At 41.2% G+C, this 23,591-nt stretch overlaps 1 protein-coding gene across 1 annotated transcript in view; it reads right to left on the bottom strand.

Annotated features, from left to right (window-relative positions):
- The window catches only part of HERPUD2 (HERPUD family member 2), a 28,005-nt gene extending 5,137 nt beyond the window's left edge, over positions 1 to 22,868 (bottom strand). Inside the window, exons 1-5 of the mRNA XM_054019295.1 lie at positions 22,781 to 22,868; positions 22,187 to 22,537; positions 13,851 to 13,928; positions 8,936 to 9,049; positions 5,865 to 6,022 (exon numbers count right to left, since the gene is read on the bottom strand). Coding sequence (XP_053875270.1) covers positions 5,865 to 6,022; positions 8,936 to 9,049; positions 13,851 to 13,928; positions 22,187 to 22,333 — 497 coding nt within the window. The 5' untranslated portion in view covers positions 22,334 to 22,537; positions 22,781 to 22,868. The remainder of the gene's footprint in view (positions 1 to 5,864; positions 6,023 to 8,935; positions 9,050 to 13,850; positions 13,929 to 22,186; positions 22,538 to 22,780) is intronic.
- Between the last annotated feature and the right edge of the window lie 723 nt (positions 22,869 to 23,591).

The raw sequence follows: 23,591 nt of genomic DNA, 5'->3' as shown, positions 1-23,591 counted from the left end.
ACAGGCATTTCAAGGAACTATCAGTGTTTAAGGCCAGAAAGGACTACCAGATCATATATCCTGAGCTCCAACACATCACAGGCCACCAACACCATGTGCACACTAAACCCAACAACTGAAATTAGACCAAAGTATTACAGCCTACAGAAGACTGTTACGTGCCACAGGCAGAAAACAAGAGGGACTGAGGTGCGTGAATATCCAAGGCCCCAGCAATGGCAGGGAATTGATTAAAATGTACTTTAACTCTATTATAACTTTCGCTTTGGAAACAATGATAGAAATATGATTCACAACCACAAAATCAGCAAGCATTGACTGGGTATAGAAAACAAGCTACCCTCTCACCCCTAGAGGTGGCCCCTTTGCATCCTGGTTGCAAGACGCTGGAAGAACATTGTGGGTAACCTTACTGTAACACAGCTGATGCAGTCTGGTTTGTGGATAAAAGAACTTTGTGCCATAGGGAACCTTCCCCATGCATTAAATTCACGTGCAAAAAATAAAGAAACTCCTACATGGAAGCTGAATGAAGTGAAAAGTATTTTATATCTCACAGGTCACACAGTATGTTTTGGGATGATTCCCAATTCTTCCCAAAAAACTCTGGGGTTTCTTATGGCATCTTTCAATGGATTTCTCAGCATAAAGCAATAGTTTTTAAAAGTTTATTCATACTGCAGTTAGCAACAGTAGCAAATGCTGCAAATATACAGCAGGCTACAATTCTGTCCTGGGTAGATCACTGGCTGGAAAAGTGTTACCAAGAGATCCCACTAGTCCACCAAATATTCAGATAGGCCAGGAAAGCCAAATGAGAGGAAGGAGAAGTAGAAGCTATCAATATTTTTGAAGGATTTTTTCATCTTTGTTCACTGCCCAAAGCACTCAAGAAAGAAGAGAGATGATCATATTATGAAAATGTACAGAGTGGGATTTCAAAAGGAGACGCCAAGTGGGATGAGTTTGGCATAGCGAATGAACTTGGGACAGTATCATTACTTCACCCTTATTGCTCCTGAGTTGAACCCCTGGATATCAGTGCTATCTTGGTATTATGCTGAGACAATTTGTAGGAGCGTAGCAAGTCCCTTTTTAAAAATATTTGGTATAGCTTAGTTTTCTTTTAGTTGTGCTCCACTCTCCAGTAACAAGCTCTGAATTTACTCTAGCAAGTTCTTCATTTTTGTGATCTGCAGCACATTCCAAAAAACCAAGCTTGTTTACAGTTGTTAAAAATATATATATTTTTTCCTCCCCCACAGTGATGCTGCTTGGAATGCTTGGAAGTGGTGTTTGGAATTTGTGACTCCACTTCATACCACACTTGAAAATTTGTGACACGGTCTAAAAAAAAAAAACATACTTCACTCTGAAGGGAGAGGAAGTAACAGAAAAAGAAGCTAGTCATAGTTAAACCAAAACTATGGAAGACTTTAATAATACAGTGTCCTAAGCTATTTCTGCTTCTCTTACACCAAAACAATTTGCATGCTTTATTATTGATTACTGGAGACTACGTTTCCTGAGAGGCAAGGTGCACTTTCATACCTAAAAAGCAACAGAGGGTCCTGTGGCACCTTTGAGACTAACAGAAGTACTGGGAGCATAAGCTTTTGTGGGTAAGAACCTCACTTCTTCAGATGCATAATGTCAAACTCTGAGGCCCATTGAGTTTCTCATTTTCTATCACTCAGAGAAATCTTGGCTTCAGAGAAGCACTCTGTGATGCTAACTTGTCAAGCTATATTTGATTTACTTGGAAAACTCAACAGATGCTAGTACAAAAATAAGTACACAGCCAACACATTTGAAAGCTATCAACAGGGACATTTGGGGAAATACAGGGGCAATGCTTAGAACTCAATTAAATACATTGCATGGCAGAGTGGAAAAACAATATTTAACCAAAAAACTGACAGTCCCTCCCAAATAAAGAATTGGTGCACTCTCTCTGGGAAGGAGAGGGAAAGAGGGAGCATGAGCAGCTTCCACTTTTTCCTCAGAATGGAAGGGAAAAGAGGCAGGAAGCAGAGTAGTCCAGGAGTTTGGAAGCCATGGAAGAGCAGGAAAGCAGAGCAGAATAAGCTAGAACTACCTCTGCTGCTATTCCCACAGCAGAGGAAAAGCAAGCAGAACAGAGGCAGCCAAAGAAGAATGGAGCTGTCTGAGGCCAAGGAGCAACAGCATGTCCAAGAGTGACTGCAGCCTCAGAACATTCGTCCAAAGAGACAAGAAGCCCAATATTTCTTAAGTGGTTGAGGGTGGGAAGAGAGCCCAGAATTCACTAATTTGGAGGGACCCAGGTTTAAATTTTGAATGTAAAGGAGAAACCCCAAATGTACTAAATGAGCTATGTATGGGAATAAGGTTTTGGAAAAGGTGTATTTTTTGCAGGGGAGAATAAGATTAGTGCATAGAGGAATAGCATTGTTGATTTACTGGTGCGGGAATGAATATGTGGCAATAGGCATACCTTTGGTGGGGAAATGGCACAGGTAGTTTTTACTCTGGCAAGTAGGCTGAGTCTTAGGATATGATAACATCAAATATTTTTCGATCCCTGTGTAATTCTTTTATTCAGAACATGGTATCTGGTTAAGAATGGTTTTAGAAGGTTAATTATGTTTTGCAAATACCCACTATACTATCTTCCCAATATTTCATTTTGTTTGCAGTAATTGGTAAGCACCAATGGTTGTCCTGGATATAAGGGGGTTCTACAGCAGAGCTGCTAAACTTGTTTTGTGGAGACTGCTGAATTATTTATTATCCATAGGTTAGGGCCATATACCAGCCTCAACAGGTTAATTTCAAAGTGGCAATGGAAGGTTAGCACAAACAGTATGTGATCCTTATACAGCAACTCAATTTTTAGTTAACTAACTACTATATTCAAGTATTATTAATTGAAGTAAAATGGTAGAGAGCATTTATCTGCCTTCTGTTTATTTAACCATATGCACATGCAAATCTGTGCCTAAAGTTATTTGGCAATGTGATTCCTGCTGCTGTCACTCGTCTTCAGAGCTCAAACCTCACTGGAGTAAACTGGTTCAGTTCACAACTTGCAGAGTTGTTTCAGACTAAAACAGCAATGCACCAGGTCATTTTTACACTTTGCAGAGTCTGAGCATCATGAAGGCCAGTTACATACATCATACTAGCAAGGAGTTTGACAATCCTGTTCTTCAGTGGGGGTGCACATCTATATAATATCCTTTGGCTCAGGTTTATGGGGTTCCACTGCCTCCCCCACACACCATTTCATCTTCTACATTATTCAGCCAAGCTGTCTCCAACCCAAACAGGAAGCAAAACCACCTCCCTACTGTTGTCACTGTCACCTCTAATCTTCTAACAAGTTTCTGTCATTTTGATATCTAAGCATAACATTAATTCCTCTGGTCCTTTTGTATATATTCTATATTTTGCTTTTTTTTGGGGGGGGGGGGGGGAATATTCTGTACAAGATGGGAGTTTTCTCCCATCATATAAAATCCCTAGAAACCAGGAAAGCAAGTTGCAAAGGGAGAGGGTGCAAGATGTGTGACTTTGTTTACACATTCCTGACCTAACCTCAAAAAACACTTTGAAAAAGCCACACCCCAACCTAAACTTACCCACATTATCTGGGGGTTGATCTACATAGCCCTATACTTCAGACTACAGGAGTGCAAACTGCAGCACACACCCACTGTAACTGCCCCATGTTTACATCAGCACCATTCACATGGGGCAGTTACAGCACAGCACGTAGGTGTATGGGGGGGAAAACGCTGCAACTCACATCCCTGTAGTTCAAACTGCAGCACAGTGCGGACATAGCCTAAGTGATTATTTTCTGTGGGAAGAATTTGGACTTCTTAGTAAGTTTTGTAAGAGGTTGCACATGTCCTACTATGATAAGCATCAAAACGCATTTTATTTCTAGGTTGGATTTCCTTGGCCTGTCTATCTGAAAGATGATCATTGTCTGCATAGTTTAGACAATATTTTGCTCCACTGCAAAATCCTCCTCCATTCAAGATACCAGTCTCATTTTAGGTAAGCAACAGTTAAGAAATCCTAAAATTTATTACAAAAGGATTATGTTGGAAAAGTGTACTGGGTACTCTTATTTTGAAAGATATGTTGTTCCATTTACCGAAACCAGTTGTTTTGAATTATTAAAAAGCAATACAACTATTTTATTGACAATTTATTTTGTGACTACATAGCCATAGAAATAAGGGATTATAGGTGAGAGGGCCTAACCTGATAACATGCTACTGCTATATGTACATAGTTATCTATGCTGATGACTCAGATCTCCCTCTTCACTCTCCTGTCCAAACTAACATCTCTTCTTATCTTCCTGACACGAATGTAAGCTGATGCTTGGCATCCATAAAGGGATGGAACAGAGCTTTTAACCTCTCATCTTCCTCAGTCCCTCCTCCCTCAGTCACTGTGGACATCATCATCCTCCCTGTCATTCAAAATTGTAATCAATGTACGGTCTTAGACTCTGCTCTCTCTAGGAAAAAAAACAAACGGGCTAATGGCTGCAAATTAACACAAGTCATTAAGAGGGCTGCTGTCTACACAAAGACAGCAGATAGGATTGGTACTGGCATGAAATAATCACTCAGTGATTAGTGAGTCTGGTGTCTAGCAACCCACAGCTAAAAATTTAAAAAAAAAAAAAAATATGGATCAACCTGACAATGTTCCATTAAATTATTCTCTAGAGAAAACATCAAATAACTTTTTACAGTTCACTTTAACTGACCCTTAGCCATGCCTCTAGGTGTTAACATACCAAGCCTACTTTTCTATAATAGTGCATTCCAAGTCACCTGGACTTTGGTATAAGGACTTTAATGTCAGTCTGCAGGTGAGAGGGACAAATGGTCTAGTTCATTTATTTAGATTGCACTCTGGTGAAATGTTTATGGCCTGTATGGCAAGTTCATGTGAAAAGCTGAATTTATCCAACCTTCCCCCAGACACCTCCTCCCACCCCCCAAAAAAAAAGATTTATAAGAAAAGCCCCTATATATGATGAACATACCACAGGTTACCTTGAGAATGAGCTTATTACTCTACATTGAGCAGTTTCCCTGACAGTCAAGCTAGCCTCACCCAGTTTCCTCAAAAGACAAGTGTGTCACTATTTATTCAAGGAATAAGTGTTCACCGTGCAACATAATACATAAATTTTCCTACCATATTACAAAGCAGATTTTTTTCTTCCTAGCAGAACCTGAAGGTAGTCTATCAGGTTATGCTGCACACCATTACAAGACAGCAGCCTCTTATATCTGTTATCCAGGATATCCATGAATTACTTCTACAGTTCAATCCCATGTGGATTAGGAACCAAGTGTCAAACTGCTTCTCTGTACGTGTGTATGCCATAAAAAATTAAGAGTCAACATTGTTCTTGTATGAATTTAATGTTAGCTAATCTTGATTAAAATACAAGCGATAAGGAAAAAAACATTAGCTGATGCTTAGTGGATTTATTTGCTTGTGTTTCAACCACAAATGGGGATATCAGTCACACCACCCAAAAGTAAGAGAGCATCAGCAGAAGAGGCAAAGTGTACGAGGGTAGGACAGAAAAGAAAATAGTATGGAAGGCAGCATTGATAATGCTTACTCAGGGACTTACTCTTAGATAATCAAAGATATATAAAGATTGATTACAGGAATTTTGAAAATGGTGATATTAATTACAAGTCATTCCATCATAGACTATGGAGTAACCATAATTTCAACTAAAAACCTAAAAAATGAAAAGGCGATATCTACAGCAAAAATACATATTTTAAACAGCGCTATGCCACGATGTTGAGGATTACTTCAAATTCACTTACCCTTGCATTAAATATGGGAATTGGTGGCTTTGCACAGGATTGCTTTGTGCTTGTGGAAGGTTACGATGCCTCACTCCATCTGAGCTAGAGTTTATAGATGTAGATAAAGATTCTTGGCTTGTGGGTGATGGAGTTGTTGATCCAGAATGTTCTGAATTCTTAAAATAAAATAGTTTCCTTTAATATTTTCACCACACTTACAGAGGGACTCAATATTTCTATATATGCATTAAAGGCATGTTCTTAAGTGTGCGTCTAATGTCTCATTAATTATATATGGTGTGGACATATGCAACAAGAAACTTCCGTTTTAAAAAAGGCGCTATTAGTGCGCCAGATTTTCCAAAAAAGCATGCAACTGCCCATCCAGGCATAGAAGTAGGAAGCCAGGTTTACAAAAATGCTCAGCACCCAGCAGCTCCCACAGAAAAAAAATCTAAATGGGAGATGTTGGGTAACGAGCTTTTTTTTTTGTCTGGCTCATAATAAATCAGCACTTAACGATTCTAATCAAATGTTTAACAGTGAACTGAGATACTAATGGACATCACTAACAGAAGTTGTTGTTGGTGTCTCTCATTGTTCTTAAACAATTGCACAACCCAGTTTCACAGGTCATGCCTGTCCTTTAAGTGCCCCCTGCTGGCTTAGCATGGTACTGTAGGCATTCCCTGCCTCAATTTCCTTCCTTCAGACACCTCAGTAACTCCACACAAAGACACCAGTCAGTTCTGGCATAGGCAGTGGGTATAATAGGCCAGTGGAGCACTGATGCTGACACAGGATGCCCAGTTGCAGATTTGGTGGGGGAAGTTTTTGCTTTATTATGCCCCATGCAGGTTCCAGGGCAGCTGAGAAAGCAGTATATGCTATTCAGCTTCCTGGGTTCATCAGTAATCTCCCTGGACTCCAGATAGATCGTTGATGAACCCAGGAAGCTGAGTAACACATACTGCCTCCTCAGCCACCCCGAAATCTGAATGGGGCATATCAAAGGCTCAGGTTCTTCTTCGGGAGGAGATGCTGCGGCTTTTCCTGGGTAGCTTGGGGTCTGGGGAAGGGAAGGGGAGGCATGGCCCAGTTGGCCAGAGGCTCCTCCAGGCAAGTGGGGGGCTCCTCCAGCCAAGAGGGGGTGTGCTCAGCCCATAGCTTCTCCAGCTGAGGGGGGATACTTGGGGCTCCTCTGGGTGGAGGGAGGGAGGCTCAATGCTCCTGTTGAAGCCGGGGGGAGAGGGGAGAAGGAGGAGGAGATATCAGGACTCCACCCTGGGGCATAGGTGGAAGGGGTGGAGCCAGGGACTAGCTTCCCCCAAGGGGGGCTCCGCCTGCCACCCATGAGTTCTAGAGATGTGGCTTGGCCCTTGGCTTGGCCAAGTCACAAACAAATGTAAACCCTTCTGGGGTATCAAAAGTCCAAGTGAAGTCCAACAAATAATAAGATTCTTCTACCCTTTGGGGGCTTCTCTTCAGCCTGCCCCCTGGGCTCTAGTTCCCAGACCCTTCCTGGGCTACTTCTGAAAGACCTTCTGGCTCTAGGATAGAGCACTTGGCCCCCAAGTTCCCTGGAGTACGCAATCTTCCACAGATGCTGGCTCAGAGCCTTCCACAGGAGCCTGCCTGCCTGCTCCCTGTGATTCTACACCAGAGTGATCTCTGTGTCCTCTTATGAGGCCCAGCTGTCCATTAAGCTATCACCTGACCCCTTATTCCTGCCCTCTTAGGCTGGGAAGCAGCTAATTAATTATGCCACAGATGCAGTTGACCGAAGTCTCCCTCCAAAGGGTCAGGACAGCCAGTCACCCTGACACACCCAGAAATGAAGATCAGAATGCAGGGTGGCAAAGTTTCTAGTATAACCAGCCACCTGGACTAGAATTTGTCTAATAAATACATTATTATATTAGCTTTCATAAACCCCAACTCCTAATATTAGCTTTTAAAGTACAGTGTTTAAATATTAGAAAAATCCATTCAAACTAAACTAGCTCTGAAGAACAAATTAGAACAAGGTCAACATGCCACAGATGTCAGCATGGGAACAAACATCTATACAAGCCCATCCGCCTGCAACAAAAAGCATGCAAGAGATAGTGTTACCTACTAGAGTGACAACTGAAGAACGGAAGAAAGAAAGAATGATGGATAAAGTCCATCTGCTTTCTGATGGATGCTTTTTCTACTAGATTAGGAATCTGGCACTGTGTACTAACATGATTTAAAATAATTACTCTGCAGACATGCATACCAGTAGTTTATAATGCAAAGCAATAAGAGTGGAAGCCAATTATTTCAAAAACTATAATATAAATGTAGATTTTTTTAAAAGAAATATTTATAAAATCCCCCTGAATAATTCATTGTACTCAAGTATTGCCCAGAGATTGGCTTAAGCTCTTCAGCTACATGGGCAAGTCCCAATCTGTATGCTGTCTAGTGCAGGTGTGTCAAAGACGGGACAAACTTGGCCTTCCAGTGAAGTGAGAATAACTGAGACAGCCGGTCACTGCCAAAGTGCTGTTTTTGCTTACTGACAGTCAACCAACAGAACACAGGTAACATGTGCATATGTCCCAGCTAACCCTCAACAGCCTCCTGGAAAAGAGTCACATTCCCACCTAAGGAGAGGAGGCTCACCATAATGAAGGAAAAGAAGACTCTTAGAACCATTTTTACCTGCTATTATATCACAGCCAAATACAGTAAAGAAAACTCCCACTTTCAGGCTCCAGGGAAGAAGGATTTTTTAAATATAAAAGCACATAGCAGTTTTGAAGTCACAAGTTTCATCTTCTAATGAAGACTACAGAGATTTTAGAATTGTTACAGTTACCAGAACAGGGTTCATATGTTTTTTCTATTACAATTTTAATATTTGAAGCACTGCCCTTGAATACCCAAGTTTAATTGTACAAAATAGACAGTTTACATAAGGTTGTTTTTACACCACATTTTGCACTTTCATTGTATTGTTTTACAATCAGGTTTTAAAAACTAATGGTAAGTGCTGACGAAAAAGACCATGATCAAATGAGAAAAATCTCCACTCCATATCTCAAAAAAACCCAACTCACTGAGCTGTTGCCAGATGTCGATGCTCCATGACACACAGAACTGGTGCTTGGTTTTGGAGAACTTGGGGGGGTCCGTGAAGTACATACTAGATGAACCATATGATATTCATCTTGCTAAAATTAAAGAAATTAAAAAGTTTAAACAACAGTATTTGGGAAGTTTCTAGGTTAAATGGGATTAAAAACCTACTTTCAAAAGTAAACTCACAATTAATAAGGCAGCATGATGCAAAAGTTAGTAGACATACACATCTAAAACTTAAGCCCACTATGACAGAATTCCATGTTTTGGATAAAGTATTTTCTTACCAATTCACTATATCACTATGCACATTAGTGTACATTCTGGCATATAAATTTATCTTGTCCCTGCCTCTAGAACTGCAGCATGATACAATGGGTATGATACCACACTAGGAAACAGGAGACCGCATTTTGTTTTAGCTTTGCCACTAACTCATGGTGACAAGCCATTTACTGTTCTGTGCCTTAGTTTTCCCATATGTGAAATAGAAAATATGCTCTTAAGTGGCTTTGAGATGTGTAATGAGTGCTAAGTATAATTATTGCAGTCAAACAATAAATACTCAGTACTTACCGTATATACTCATTCATTAGCCCGTTGATTTATAAGCCGACCCCCCCCAAGATGGTTAGGTAAAAAAACAAAAACTGTATGACCCTTTCATAAGCCAACCCTATATTTCAGAGGTTGGCAAACTTTGGCTCCTGGCCCATTAGGCTAAGCCTCTAGCGGGCCTGGACGTTTTGTTTACCTCGAGTGTTCACAGGCATGGAGCCCCTCAGCTCCCAGTGGCCGCGGTTCGCCGTTCCCAGCCAATGGGAGCTGCGGGAAGTGGCAAACCGCAGCCACTGGGAGCTGAGGGGCTCCGTGCCTGTGAACGCTCCAGGTAAACAAAACCCCAATGTATCAATTCAATAGAGTTTAAAATCATCAAATTTTGGTGTAGACCCGTTTATAAGCTGACTCCCGCTCTTTGATGCGTCACTTTTTTACCAAAAATATTCAGCTTATGAACAAGTATATATGGTACGTAGAATTGTTCAAAGTGATGTACAAACCTTAGTTCTGACCCACATGAGATACAGAAAGTATCTCCATTTTTATTTGGGGAAACTGAGGAAAAGAGCTATAGTGACTTGCCCAAAACCACGAGTCACTGGCAGAGTCAGACTTGGAAATCAACAGTTTTTGATTTGTACATAGAGTTGGATTCTCCAAGAATATGCTGTTTCTCAAACAGGGATGTGATAAAGACTGCTCAATTTGCAGGTATCTATTTTATTCCATAGGAAAAAAAACACTAGAAATAAATAGCTTCAATGGATATGGCCATAACTATTTCAGGTGTGCTGTGACTATATTCAAATTGCACTGTGGGGCTCTCTCAGTAATCACTTACAAGAGCCTGCCTCGATTGTGAAGTCATGCTGCAGCGCACTCCATGGCACAAATAAAATGTGCAGTTATTACAATAGTTATCAGGATAAGTTTAGAAGTATTTTATTTTTTAGACAAGGCTAAAGCTTAGAACACTAACCCTAAATAGCCAGATTTAATTCTTCAAAACAGACAACAGAAAGGTTGCTTTTACACCACATTCTCCATTCCCACTTTTTCTTTTTTCAAAATCAAGCAAACACAACCACCCTGATGCTAAACCCCAACAAACGCTACTCCTGCTCTAGAGAGACAAGGTTGGTGAGATAATATCTTTTACTGGACCAACTGCTGTGGGTGGGGGAGACAAGCTTTCGACCTTACACAGAGTTATTTTTGACCTGAAGGAGAGCTCTGTGTAAGCTTGAAAGCTTGCGTCCCTCACCCACAGAAGTTAACTTTTATTGGACTATTACCTCACTCACCTTGTCTAATATCCTGGGACTGACACAGCTACACCACCACTGCATACTCCCACTCTAGTCAACTCCATTTCTAGCCCCAGGCTCCTCTCTTGCTTCCACTCCCTAGTTGGTACCTTCCTTCCTCCGCTATTCAGATTTGTCTCATTCAAAAAGCAGTGGAATTTGACCAATTTAAAAAATAATCTCCACGTTGACTAATAAGGTTCCTCCCATACAGCTGCAACTTACAGAATGCTTGACATTATAGAATGTTCTTTCAAGCTTAGTATCTGAGTGGCACTGACCAATAGCACTGCCATCAAGTGTTATGGCTATACACATGTACACAGGTTTTCAGTGCACATGCTCATGGAGTTTCTAGACATCTCAACATGTGTGTAAGTACTATTTTGGACAACACTCCATGTCAAGAGAGCAAAATGTCAGAGACAAAAATTTCAGTAGATATTCATCAAATCCTTAGCTGATATCAGAACAGATGGCTAGTCAGACAAAGTACTAGAAACCATGAGCTAAAGATTCTTTTCTTCAAAATCTAAAGCAATTGATGGCACATTTGGGAAGGAGGATATGGTAAACAAAAAAGAATATTTCACTTCCCTTCTATCACAGTTTTTATTTCCCTTCCTTCCCCTCGCATTACAATCTTTTCTTAATTAGACTGATAAAAATGCCCCCAACTCAGTTCTGGGGTCAGACAGGGATGAAAAATTCTTTAAGTAAAACAATTTGATGTACGGTAGCTGAAAATCATTATGAAAACATTTGTAGAATCAGACAGGTCCACGGGGTGAGCGGGATTTATTTATATGGGCTCTTCCTCCAGCAGATAAGCATGGCTTGAATTTGTGTATCAAAACAGGATATATAAACAGGCCAACTCATCTATGCTTACCACAAAAATCCATAAGCCATGGAGCTACTGTAGCTTTTCAGGGAATGGAAAGAACTGTATTTTTCTAAACTGATTCAGGCCTTTAGTTGTTACTAGTCAGCAATCACAGAAAATGAGGTTTTTGCACAAAAAGTAGATGCTAAATATTTTATGAAACAAGAAAAAAAAACTAGAAAAGAAGATTTATTGCCAGTAAAAATAATTCCACAAACTCTAGTCATAATCTACTTAAATTTGGTGGTATTTGATCAGATACAAGTGATGTGTACATTTCAAAATTTCCTTAATCAGGAGAGGAACAACACTATGAAGCTGTTGAGATTTGTTTAAATTATATTAATAAATATCCGTTTGGAAACAATTTCTATTTGTCAATAGATATTTCACCTTAAAGCCATGCTAATGATCATATCTCCAGTATTTCAGGATTCTGATACCATGTTACCCAAGCTTCCTCATGGTTTTCCATCTCATCTTCAAGTAATGACATCACACTGATTTAAAGGTTTAACAACTGAACACACATTATTTGACTAGTCATTAACTAGTCTTTGTATTTTTTTTTTAGTTTTTTTTTTTTTTTTTAAATTTTTTTGTAAATTTTTTTTAAACCAGCTTCAAACCGACTGAGTGGCTCTTCGGTAGCATTTTCACAGCGCTTCTCATCAAGGAATTTGACAAATGAGGTAAGCATTATTATTCCTATCTGTCAGACACAGAAACTGTTTTTCTGCATACCAGGTATGCGCTTTTAAACTGCAAGGGTTGATAAATACATTGGTTTCAATACTTTAAAGAATTCCAGGAACAGAAGTTAGTTCTTTCTCACTGATGTTCAGGTATTGCATATTAAATGGTGTGCATGTTTTTATTGCACAGCAGTGTATTTCTTTATCCCGACAAAATAGCTTCAGGTGAAATCTTTACTGCTTTCTATGCAGCCTAACCTCAGCAATGAGACTAAACTAAATGCATTATGGTTTCTACCACAGGCAAAATTCAGAGATTTTATTTAGAGTTCCTAGTACAAAATAATCTCTCCAGCACATCATTTTTCTAAATGCACTAATCCTACACTATTCTCATTTGAACAAGTTTCTCCGGCCTGGTGGTACTGACCCAAGCTATTCTCTCCAGACCAAGAACTACACATTTTCTATGTTTAGATATTAAGTACTAAGACACACTATGTTTTCTCTCTTTGAGGCCGGAGTTCAAATTCAGTTTAGCAAGAGGAGCCTAAAATTAAACCAGTAAAACTAAATCAATCTGTAAGGTGAACCAGCAAAGAAAAAAGAAAAAAAAAAAAAAAAAAAGGTACACCAACCAAGTTGCACTGCTACCTCGATATAACGCAACCCGATATAACATGAATTCGGATATAAAGCGGTAAAGCAGTGCTCCGGGGGGGTGGGGCTGCGCACTCTGGTGGATCAAAGCAAGTTCAATATAAGTAACAGTAAGATTTTTTGGCTCCTGAGGACAGTGTTATATCAAGGTAGAGGTGTAGTACTATCAAGCTGTCACAAGCAAAACATAGCCAGCAGCAGTTAAAAATGTTTAAAGGTTAATACCAGAATAGGAGTCAGGATACTATGCAGAACACATTTCTACGTATGAACAGCCATGCACTACCATCAATTTAAACAAAGAACTCCCATTTTTGTCCAAGAGTTCTGCTGTGGATTGAGGGAAGCATATGACCCTATAAATATAACGGTTTTCAGATCAATACAAAACTCAGCATTGTAGGGAACATATGCAGGATCCATGCTTCAAAGCTGCCACAATTAAACTTAGGTCATCACCCAACAGTGAAGTTAGCACTTGGGACAGCTGACAAAAACCAGTCATTCTATTCCTCATGCTACTAGCTAAGAATGAATGCAAAATATTCTACCCTCTCCCACCAAACCTCTCTCGGTCCTTCAAAAAACTCTACTCCCCTGCAGAGGGACATGAACTTTCAAATTAGTTTTCCTGAACACATTTAGACTACATGTCTAATAAGATGCTCAATCTCAATATAAGTATGAAAAGTTGGAAGTTAAACAACAATGCAAATTTAGAGTCCTATTTCCCCCACACAATGGTTTTGCTTAAAATATCATATGGTGTTGATGTAAAGCTTACTTTTCTGAGAATATCTTTCAGCTGCAGATGATCAGGAAGCAGTCTGCCAGAATACACCAGTCTCTGATCCTTTGTAGACTACGAGATAGGACAAAGAGAGGAATTTAGCTTTTTTCCAGCTGTACAGATTTACGGCTGGAAACAACATTTGTAGATGAAAAAAAAAAAATCCCTTGCAAATTCCCACCACCTACTGTTAGTCTGCAAAACACATTTCAGTGGTTTTGTAATTTCAACTGTTATGGAAAATTGCTGACAGTGCATAACAAAAGGTGGGGGGATCCAGGTTTGGGATGATAGGGTTCTGTGTTGGTCAATCTGAGTGCGGGTGGCTCAGTGGGGGATCTGGGTGTGGGGGAGATCTGGATGCACAGGGGCTTGTTGGGGGTTCTTCTAGGTGCAATGGTAATGGGACTCTGCAGGACGGTCCAGGTGAAAGTGGGTCGGGCTCAGCAGGGGGGTCTGGGTGTGGGGTGGATAGAGCTCAGCAGTGGGGTCTGGGTGTGGGGATTCATAGATTATAGGACTGGAAGGGACCTCAAGAGGTCATCGAGTCCAGTCCCCTGCCCGCATGGCAGGACCAAATACTGTCTAGACCATCCCTGATAGACATTTAATCTAACCTATTCTTAAATAGCTCCAGAGACGGAGATTCCACAACCTCCCTAGGCAATTTGTTCCAGTGTTTAACCACCCTGACAGTTAGGAACTTTTTCCTAATGTCCAACCTAGACCTCCCTTGCTGCAGTTTAAACCCAGCTCAGTGAGGGATCCAGGTGCAGTTGGTTGGGGATTGGGGTGGCTCGTCAGGGTGGTCCAGGTGCAAGGGGAGTGAGGCTCATCGTGGGGTTCTGAGTGCAAGGGGGTGAGGCTCAGCAGGAGGGTCTGGATATGAGGGGGTCAGGATGCACAGGGGTTGGGTGGATGGGAGAGCAGCTCCCTCTACAAGGATCCTTCCCCCTGCAGCTGAGAAGCGATGGGTGCAGAAAGCATGTGAGTGGTGGGGGGGGGGGGGGGGGGGGAAGAGTTTGCAGAGTTTCCTACAGCTGGGGGAGAAATCTGGGGGTGGGTCTGACACAGCCCCAGATGCCGTGCAGGTGAAGAAGGAGTCCCAAACTCCCCAGCCCAGCTGGAACTAGCAGATGAGTCTGGTGCAGGGTAGGAGCCACCAGCCAGGTCTTCCCCAGTCCCGCGTCCTTCCCCACAGTGATTTCTCTCTCTGCCAGCTGCCCTGGGCACCCGAAACATACTGCTGGGGATGGTCGCATGACCCCTCTTGTGGCTTCCCTTTGTTTCCCTGTCAGAAAGTTATTTTTCTGCAGGGAAACAAAGAAATCTGTGGGGGACAAATTCTGCGCATGTGCAGAATTTCCCCAGGAGTAGAAAGTATATGTGGGAGACCAAGTTACGCTACTACAGCACCCAATGTGATTTTTATATGTCACCACTGGTATCAGGCACTTTATGCAGAAAAAGACCCCTTTGGTTTTACCTTTGCTGGTCAGATTAAAGTGTTTTAACTAAATTACAAAATCATGCTATAGCCTTGGTGAAGTTCACAGTATGGTTCCATTTATAAAGGCAAAATGTAAGTAGTTTTAACAGTTTCAGGATACCACTAGATCCCTGAACAGCTTTCTAGTTTAAATGGGCCCTGAAGCCTTATCTACAGTGGGAATTTTTTTTTTTTTTAAAAAGTTCCCCACCTTTGCTAACTTCACTTGAACAAGCAAGCACAAGCAACATTAAGAATCCTGGGGTAAAAAAAAGATTATAACTGGCAAAGTTTTTCGGCACACCTAATATGCTCCACATCAATATGGAGCAAGTGTTGCTGACATGATGCTTGATGTAAACCACCACCCAAACCCCTAATTTAGATGAGAGCTAACATTTGTTCAACTGAACCTGTTATCAGTGTACACATTGCTTAAGATTCTGCATTCCTTTTCCCCTTCTCTTAATATGCAGCTAAGTATGCAGTCTCATATAAGTCACTATTCAGGACCAAAGATCTTGCTGAGATCCAGATTTCTAATGCAAAATATTTTTTTAACATCCTTTGAGACCGTCTTTGTATGCCTCAGTGCAGCAGAAGGCAATACACACATTTTTTTTGCAATCACCTTTATAGGCTCCCCTGTAATTTAGCAAGCTGTACTCCGGACACTACACTGGTACACATTTTTCTTCTGGAAAAAGCCACATCACTACAAACATTTAGAACAATACTGGGCAAAGAATTAGAAAATGTACTGTAGTGTAGAGACTTGCCCTAGATTACCTAAAAAAGTTTCCTTCCAACTCCAATTTCTGATGTACCACATTCAATACAGTCACACTAGGAGGTCATAGCAACATATCAAATATAAGCTGCCTCAAAAAAAGAAACCAATCAGTGACAGAAGAGGAAGGCAAAGTTTACTGCAGGAGATATGGGTGGAGAACATCAGACATAAATGCACAAAACTAGTTTTGTCCTAACAACCAAAAGGTGGAAACTGTACTGAAAAATAGTGATAAAACAAGTCCTAAGTGCCATCTTCACATTGTAGAGTCCACTTTAGATTACTAGCAGAAGACAGTAAGTTATACTGCCCCATTGGTTATTGGCAAGTGTGGGCAATTTTTTCTGTATTGTAGCACACTGACTACATTCTTTCCACATTTCACTGCTAGGACTAATTTCTGTTAAGAAAACATTCATGATTTGTAAGATTTTACTCTCCATGCTTAGGGCCCTTGGCTTTGACCCATCTTATTTAATTAACATTGTTTTGAATAGAGCTGAAAGGTGTTTGTTATATAAGAACTACATTGAACATAGCATCCTATTGTTATAAAACCTCGGCTTTCAACATCACAGAAACAAGCATCACAGGAATAGAGTTAACTATCGCAGCAAAGATAGTACTAAAGACCATATTTTTGTACTTACAGCAAGATTTAAAAGTTCTTTGGAAACGTAGACAAAAATCATATCACAAGAAAAATGCCACAGAGGATTTCTGAAGAATCCAGAGGGCTTACCTCATAAGATTATAATGCAAGATTAAAAAAAGAAGTTTGACCTAAGTACACAGTATATAGCGCGGGGCGGGGGGGAGCTGAAATCCCTTAAAATGAATAGGAAGCCAGTACAAGTTGCTTTCTGTTTTTTTTTTTTTTCTATGAGGTAGTCTCCTGCATGGTCAAATACAGGTGCCCTGCTTTGGTAACTTTATATAAGAAGTTCTAATACATGAAAAATTGTTTTACATCATCTAGTTACTAACTGCCTGCTCAAAAGCTATATAATTAACAAACAATAATTCTCTGGCATAATCCTTAAACTGAGTAGATTCTTGAGAACAAAACACCTAGAATATTTCTTGTCTAGTAAAAATCCAATAAATCCCCTTGCACAAACTTAAAGGTGTAACTGCACTTCTAATTAGCCTATGCCAGTAAAAAACATTTACATCTTGAGAATGACATGAATATTTGCTAATCTAAAGTCTCTAGTTCAGTAATTCCTAGTGTGGTTTATGCCTTTCCAGTCTTGCGTCTCCAAAAGACATGCAAATTTTTTGCCGAGTTTATTTATACTAACAAAAGTAATATCTGGAGCACTACTACAGAGTTCAATTTCTCAATACTACTGTCTACTTTATATAAGAAGTAACCTACAGCAAAACCATTTCTGCACTATATGGTCAGAGTTATTTATGGCTAAGGGTAAAGACAATTCTGAGGATAGCATCTCTACAGAATTTGGTAATGGACTAAGTTTCCTCAAGGAAATTCCTCTGTTTCTCGTTGAGCATTTCTCTTTGGTAGGTGGTAGAAATTCAAGTTTTTGACACAAGTATGGTTTCTCCCATCCCATTTTTCCACTGAAATTTAAATAAAGTCCTTCAAATGTGACTATTAAGAAAATATGGCCATCAATCTAATTTAAGCTTTGCCCATGTGGTCATAATTCATTTACTATCAGAAAAAAGGTTAATTCACTAAAAACTACATTAACGTTAAGTTAAGGTTGTTAACATCCATTCCTAAATAAACACTAAAAAGAAGATGCCAAGTTTGGATTCTTTCATGAACCTTCGAAATAACCTTTTTCCATACACAAGGTATCAATATTCATAAATACAAAAGAATAGATGCATGCACTGTAATGGTTTGAACCTAGGATCTACCATACTAGAATCACCTTTTGAAAACACAACTCAGTTTTTTTCTAAAGTATTTACACCTACAAGTAAACTTATCCCTTGGGGAAGCTGTGATTCAAGTGACTTGTCTATAAAAACTGCACTAGTTTAAATCAGTTTAAAATGTACACACACAAATCAATTTAATCTTCACTTAAATCCATTTATCTTAATTCAGTGAATTAACAATGCAGTCTAGACAGTTTTTAGAAATGGTTTAACTGGTTTAAGAGCATTTACATTAAGAGTTTGCACTGATTTAACTGGGGCCTTTTTATAACAACATAAATTAGTACAACTGTTCTAATACAGACAATGCCTGAGTCTTCAGAATTCTGGGGTCCTTTGTCAGTAACCCAGTTATGATGCAATCTCTTGCTCTTAGCTTCCCATTATGTTACCACACGAAAAAATACCCAAAAGTTAAAACATGGATTAAAAATGATATATTAAACTTATGACAAGAGGCAACACTCTTGATTGTGAATCAATGTTGGTTAGTCTCACATTTGTTACTTTTATTTTGTAATAATTTTATAAATAAAAATTCTTTCAGTGGCTGGTAAATCTAAGGAGGGGATAAAACATTTATCTTTTTAATATGCCATAAATAAGTATGACTTGACTAATGGTATAACAATGATCTACGAGGGTCATATAAAACAGCTTGAAACGTTTATAATCAGTAAGTGATGGCAATTGATTTCTCCCTTCCATCACTAATTGAAATTGAGAGAGGAAAATGTTATGCCTATATGCAGCACTTGTGAACTAGTGCATCTTCTGTTGGCATTTTAACGAATATTAAATTATTTTATTTCTAAATCTTGTTTCTCAAACTTCTACAGTCACTAAAGTCCGACAAAACAGTATAAAGCATTTTTCTTTTAAAAAGTTTTAGTAGTGCAAAATTTAAACTGGACTTGGAAAAAAAATTAATTTCCAGAACTCATTAGTAAATTAAACCTTTCCAAGCCTACATATAGCTAAGATAAGTTTGCCAGTTTTACCCAACTTTTATTGGAGGGGAGGGGAGGAGAAAACTTCTAAAACCGAAATACTTTCCATACTGTTTTATAGGACACCACAGATTTTTTTTTTTTTAAAGGCTCCTTTAATCTGTGACCATCAATCACAACCTAAAACATATGCAGTAAATCCCATTCCAAGTGACACTTGAACTTGCTGAATTAGTTAACAGTAACTGTATATGAGGTACAATGAAATTCTCAACACAGAAAAGCAAAACTGATTAAATTAGCATTCTCCCCATCCTCTTCAACCCAGCATGGAAACATATTTAATAGGTCAGGTAAAATTAAGGCCTGGTCTACACCTAAAACTTAGGTTGACCTAGATACCTCACTCAGGGTATAAAAAAATCATCAAAGCCCTGAGATGTAGCTAAGCCAACCTAAGCCACAATGTAAACACTGCTAGGTTGACAGAATTCTTTCATTAACCTAGCTGCTGCATCTCGAGGCGGTGGACTTACTACAGAGACAGAAAAAGCCCTTTCATCCCTGTGGTAAGGCCGGGTCTACACTTAAAAATTAGATTGACCTAGCTATGTCATTCAGGGCTGTGAAAAATTTCACACCTTGAGCACCATCGTCAGGTCAGCCTAACCCCTGGTGGTGTATATGTGGTAAGGTTGATGGAAAGATTCTTCCGTCAACCTAGCTATACCACCTCTCGGAGAGGTGGATTATCTACATCGACAGAAAAACCTCTTCTGTGGATGTAGAAAGTGTCTACATTTCGGGCAGATCTACACTACAGCAGCCATCGATCCACCAGCGGCTGATTTAGCGGGTCTAGTAAAGACCCACCGAATCGACTGCAGATCACTCTCCAGTCGATCCCTGTACCCTACCTCCGATGAGAAGAGTAAGGTAAGTTGACAGGAGATTTTCTCCTGTCAACCTCCCGCGGTGTATACTCCGCAGTAACTCAACCTAAGGTACGTCGACTCCAACTGTGCTATTCACTTAAGAGTGCTACAATGGCATAGCTGCCACTGTAAGTAGACAAAGCTTAAGTCTCCTGGTAACCAGAGACCCATTGAGAAGGAATTTATTACTCAACTGGAGTAAGTGTTTTTCACTAATCTGCTCAGTTCCCTGAAAAAGTAATGATGCAATGCATATAAATTCTCTTATGCATTAGAGTTGTTTTCTAAAGACTGATTCAAGTCTCTGCCTATGTCAGATCCGGGGAAGATGTGTATTCACACACCAGTTCAACAAATTTTAGGAAAGTGTTTTCTATTGATGAAAAAGTTGTAACCAAATGAAGGAGTTTGTTCATTTCCTTTACAATGGACATGCTCCTTTCATACATACTATAATTAATAGATACACTGACAAGTTTTGCCCTCAGGATATTTACTATTCCAGCAGATGTCAGTGTAGCTTTATCAGTTACAATATAATCATGTTGTAAGCTAGATAAAAAATGATCTGCACGCCTGACAAAGCATACACAACAGTTCTATTTTCCTTCCAACTTTAATTCCTTCTTTAAAAATATAGACCCTCTTTTCAAAGATGAAACTACAACAATTTTACCACTAAAGCAAAATCCTACAATTGCACTTTTTGAAGGAGACTGATAAAGCAACTGACCATTTTATTACACTAGCTCTATGCTAGCCATTTGCAATACAAACTCATCCTTTGTTCTATTCTTTTCCAAGTATTACAGTAGCATCCAGATGCTCCAATCAAGCCTAGGCTCCCACTGTTCTGGTGCTATACAAAGATAAAATAAAACTGTTCGTGCCTCAGATAATCTGTATATGTTTCATAGATTCAGAGTTTAAGGCCAGAAGGGACCATCAGATCATCTAGTCTGACCTCCTATATATAACAGGCCCTTAAATTTCACCCAGTATTGAATCCCTTAACCGGTGTTTGCTAAAGCATCCAGTCTTGATCCGAAATCATCAAGACATGGAGAATCCACCACTTCCCTTTGTAGTTTGTTCACACATTTAATCATCCTCACTTAAAAAATGTATGCCTTATTTCTAATTTGAATTTGTCTGGTTCTTCTTATGCTTTTCTCTGCTAGATAAAAGAGCCCTTCAGTACCCTGTACTTTTTCCCCAGGAAAATACTTATACAGTGTAATCAACTTACCTCTCAATGTGTTCTTAGAGAACCAAATACACTACTTCCTGCACATTTTAAATGGCAATTGAATAGCAAACAAGAATTATTCTGGATGTATTAAGAATGCACTTAATATATTTGAACCATTAATTTTTGTTTTTTTCCTTAGCCCCATAGGTGCTACAGTTCTTTTAATGTGCAAATTTGGAATCGAACAAAGTTTCAAGTTCTTTCAATTTGCAAGTCACAAAATTTCTTCAGAAGACAGCGATAATTAATTTTTAGTGTTAATAAAAATGGAAAGCATTATATCAGGACAACCAACATCCACTTTCGTCCCAAAAGTATTTGCAAGAACTGAGAACACAGCAATGGCCTTCAGTGTTAGGAAGAGCTAATTTCTAAACCAAGGTTGGAGGAGAGAAGTTTGGCCATTATGCTCTTTTTAAGCATTATCTTCACATTGTTTAAGCATTCCTGCAGCCCATCCCTTCCATAAGTATATTATATGGTTTGTGAAACTTAGCGGTGACCCCTCCCCCCCAAAAAAACCCTCAGGGGCCTTCCATTTACAGAAGTTTAGCTAAAAACATCTACCACTCCAGTTAGCCTACAGATGCCCAATTTTAGTTACTTAGCACATTAGCAAACTATTAATACACAATATTTATTAAAACAATTACATCCTTCAAGCCAAATGTACTGTGCCCTACTTAGGCTATGCAAAAGGAGAAAGATACTGATTATGCTTCCTGTTTCCCCAAAACAAAGACAACTGCAAACTTTACTTGGCTTGCACATCAAGGACAATGGGGCCCTGTATCAGAGGGGTAGCCGTGTTAGTCTGAATCTGTAAAAAGCAACAGAGGGTCCTGTGGCACCTTTGAGACTAACAGAAGTACTGGGAGCATAAGCTTTCGGGGGGGCCCTGATCACGGCCCCTAGAAGTCGCTGCAATACCCACAGTACCGGGGCAGGCAGTATGGCCCTGGGCAGGCTGCTACGAGGCAAGGCAGCGACTTACCGGCTTACTGGGGTAGACTTTGGAGAGGTGAGTTTTCAGCGTGCCCACGGTCCAGTCCAGGAAGCAGCTGATGGTCTGGTCGGTGTATTTCTGGTTGGGCGCTTTGATGATGAGGGTCACCGGGTGACCCACCAGGCTTTGGTCCATACTGCTCGCACGGGCTCGCTCTCCCCTCGAGGGGCGAAGCCGCTGAAGCTCGACGGCCGGGGCGGGAGGATCAGTGTCCGGGGACGAGTTTGACAAGGAGGCTTCGGCCGCCCATCCCCGCGGTCTCGGTGGGAGCCGCCCCTACAGTACAGGGAGGGGGGAAGCAGGCGGGACCCCGCCGAGCCACGCCAGGGCGGTGTCCGCCTGCGGAGGGGGGGAGAGGGGCGAGTTAGGGGCGTCACACACCGATCCCCCCCCACGCAACAAGGGCCGCGACCCCCCTCCCAGGCTCCCCCCGGGGCCGGTAACCAGGGCAGGGGGCAGATCCCAGTGACTGGGAGCCGAGCCCAGCGCTCGGGAGAGGCCTGGTCACGCTCAGCGACCCCCGGGCGCGGCCTGCATCCCCCTCCCCGCAAACAGCAGCGACGGGCCCCGCCCCGCCCGTACCGAGCCCGGCCGCGCGCTGCCGAGAACCCGGCTCAGCCTGTCCCGGAGCTGTTCCGCTGGCGTAAAATGGAGACCGGAAGTGGTTCGCCTCCCTTCGCCTGCGGCTCCCCGTGCGCGGCGCCAGGGGGCGCTGGGGGCGGCGAACTGAGCATGCGCACCCCCCCAGCGAGCCGAGACCGCTGCATTCCCCCAGCCCTGGGCCTGCTCTTGGCCAAGTCCCACCCAGGATAGCCAATAGGGCCGCACCAGCCCTGTTGGGGCCAGGGAAACCCAGTCACTCCGCCTTGGAGCCAAGGAAAAGGGCGCCCCCTGCTGCTGGGGGGCAGCAGGGCCTCAGAGGGGGCTGTTCACACAGGCTGCATCCAAAGCCACTGAGAACCAAGAGCGACAGCAAGGCACCTTCCCTGGAGCTTTCTGAAGTCGTATCTGCTCTGGGACGTGAATGGGAGAAAATCCCCCGCTCGCTCCAGCCCCCAGAGCTCCATGCCCTCTGCAACGAGTGTTTGGTCTTTGGCTAGTACTCCACACAGGGGGCTGCTAGGTACTATCACCATACAAATACACCTCTACCTCGATATAACGCTGTCCTCGGGAGCCAAAAAATCTTACCACGTTATAGGTGAAATCGCATTAAATCGAACTTGCTTTGATCCACTGGAGCATGCAGCCCCCCGCCCCCCCCCCAGCCAGAGCACTGCTTTACCGCTTTATATCCGAATTCGTGTTATATCGGGTCGCATTCTATTGGGGTAGAGGTGTAATAACAAAAGCATCGAATACAACGGAGTGTGTATCAGGAGCAAACCAGCTC

This window comes from Malaclemys terrapin, chromosome 2 (assembly GCF_027887155.1).
Source record: "Malaclemys terrapin pileata isolate rMalTer1 chromosome 2, rMalTer1.hap1, whole genome shotgun sequence".
In the NCBI taxonomy this organism is placed as follows: Eukaryota; Metazoa; Chordata; order Testudines; family Emydidae; genus Malaclemys; species Malaclemys terrapin.
This window is presented reverse-complemented; position numbering and strand designations above follow the sequence as displayed.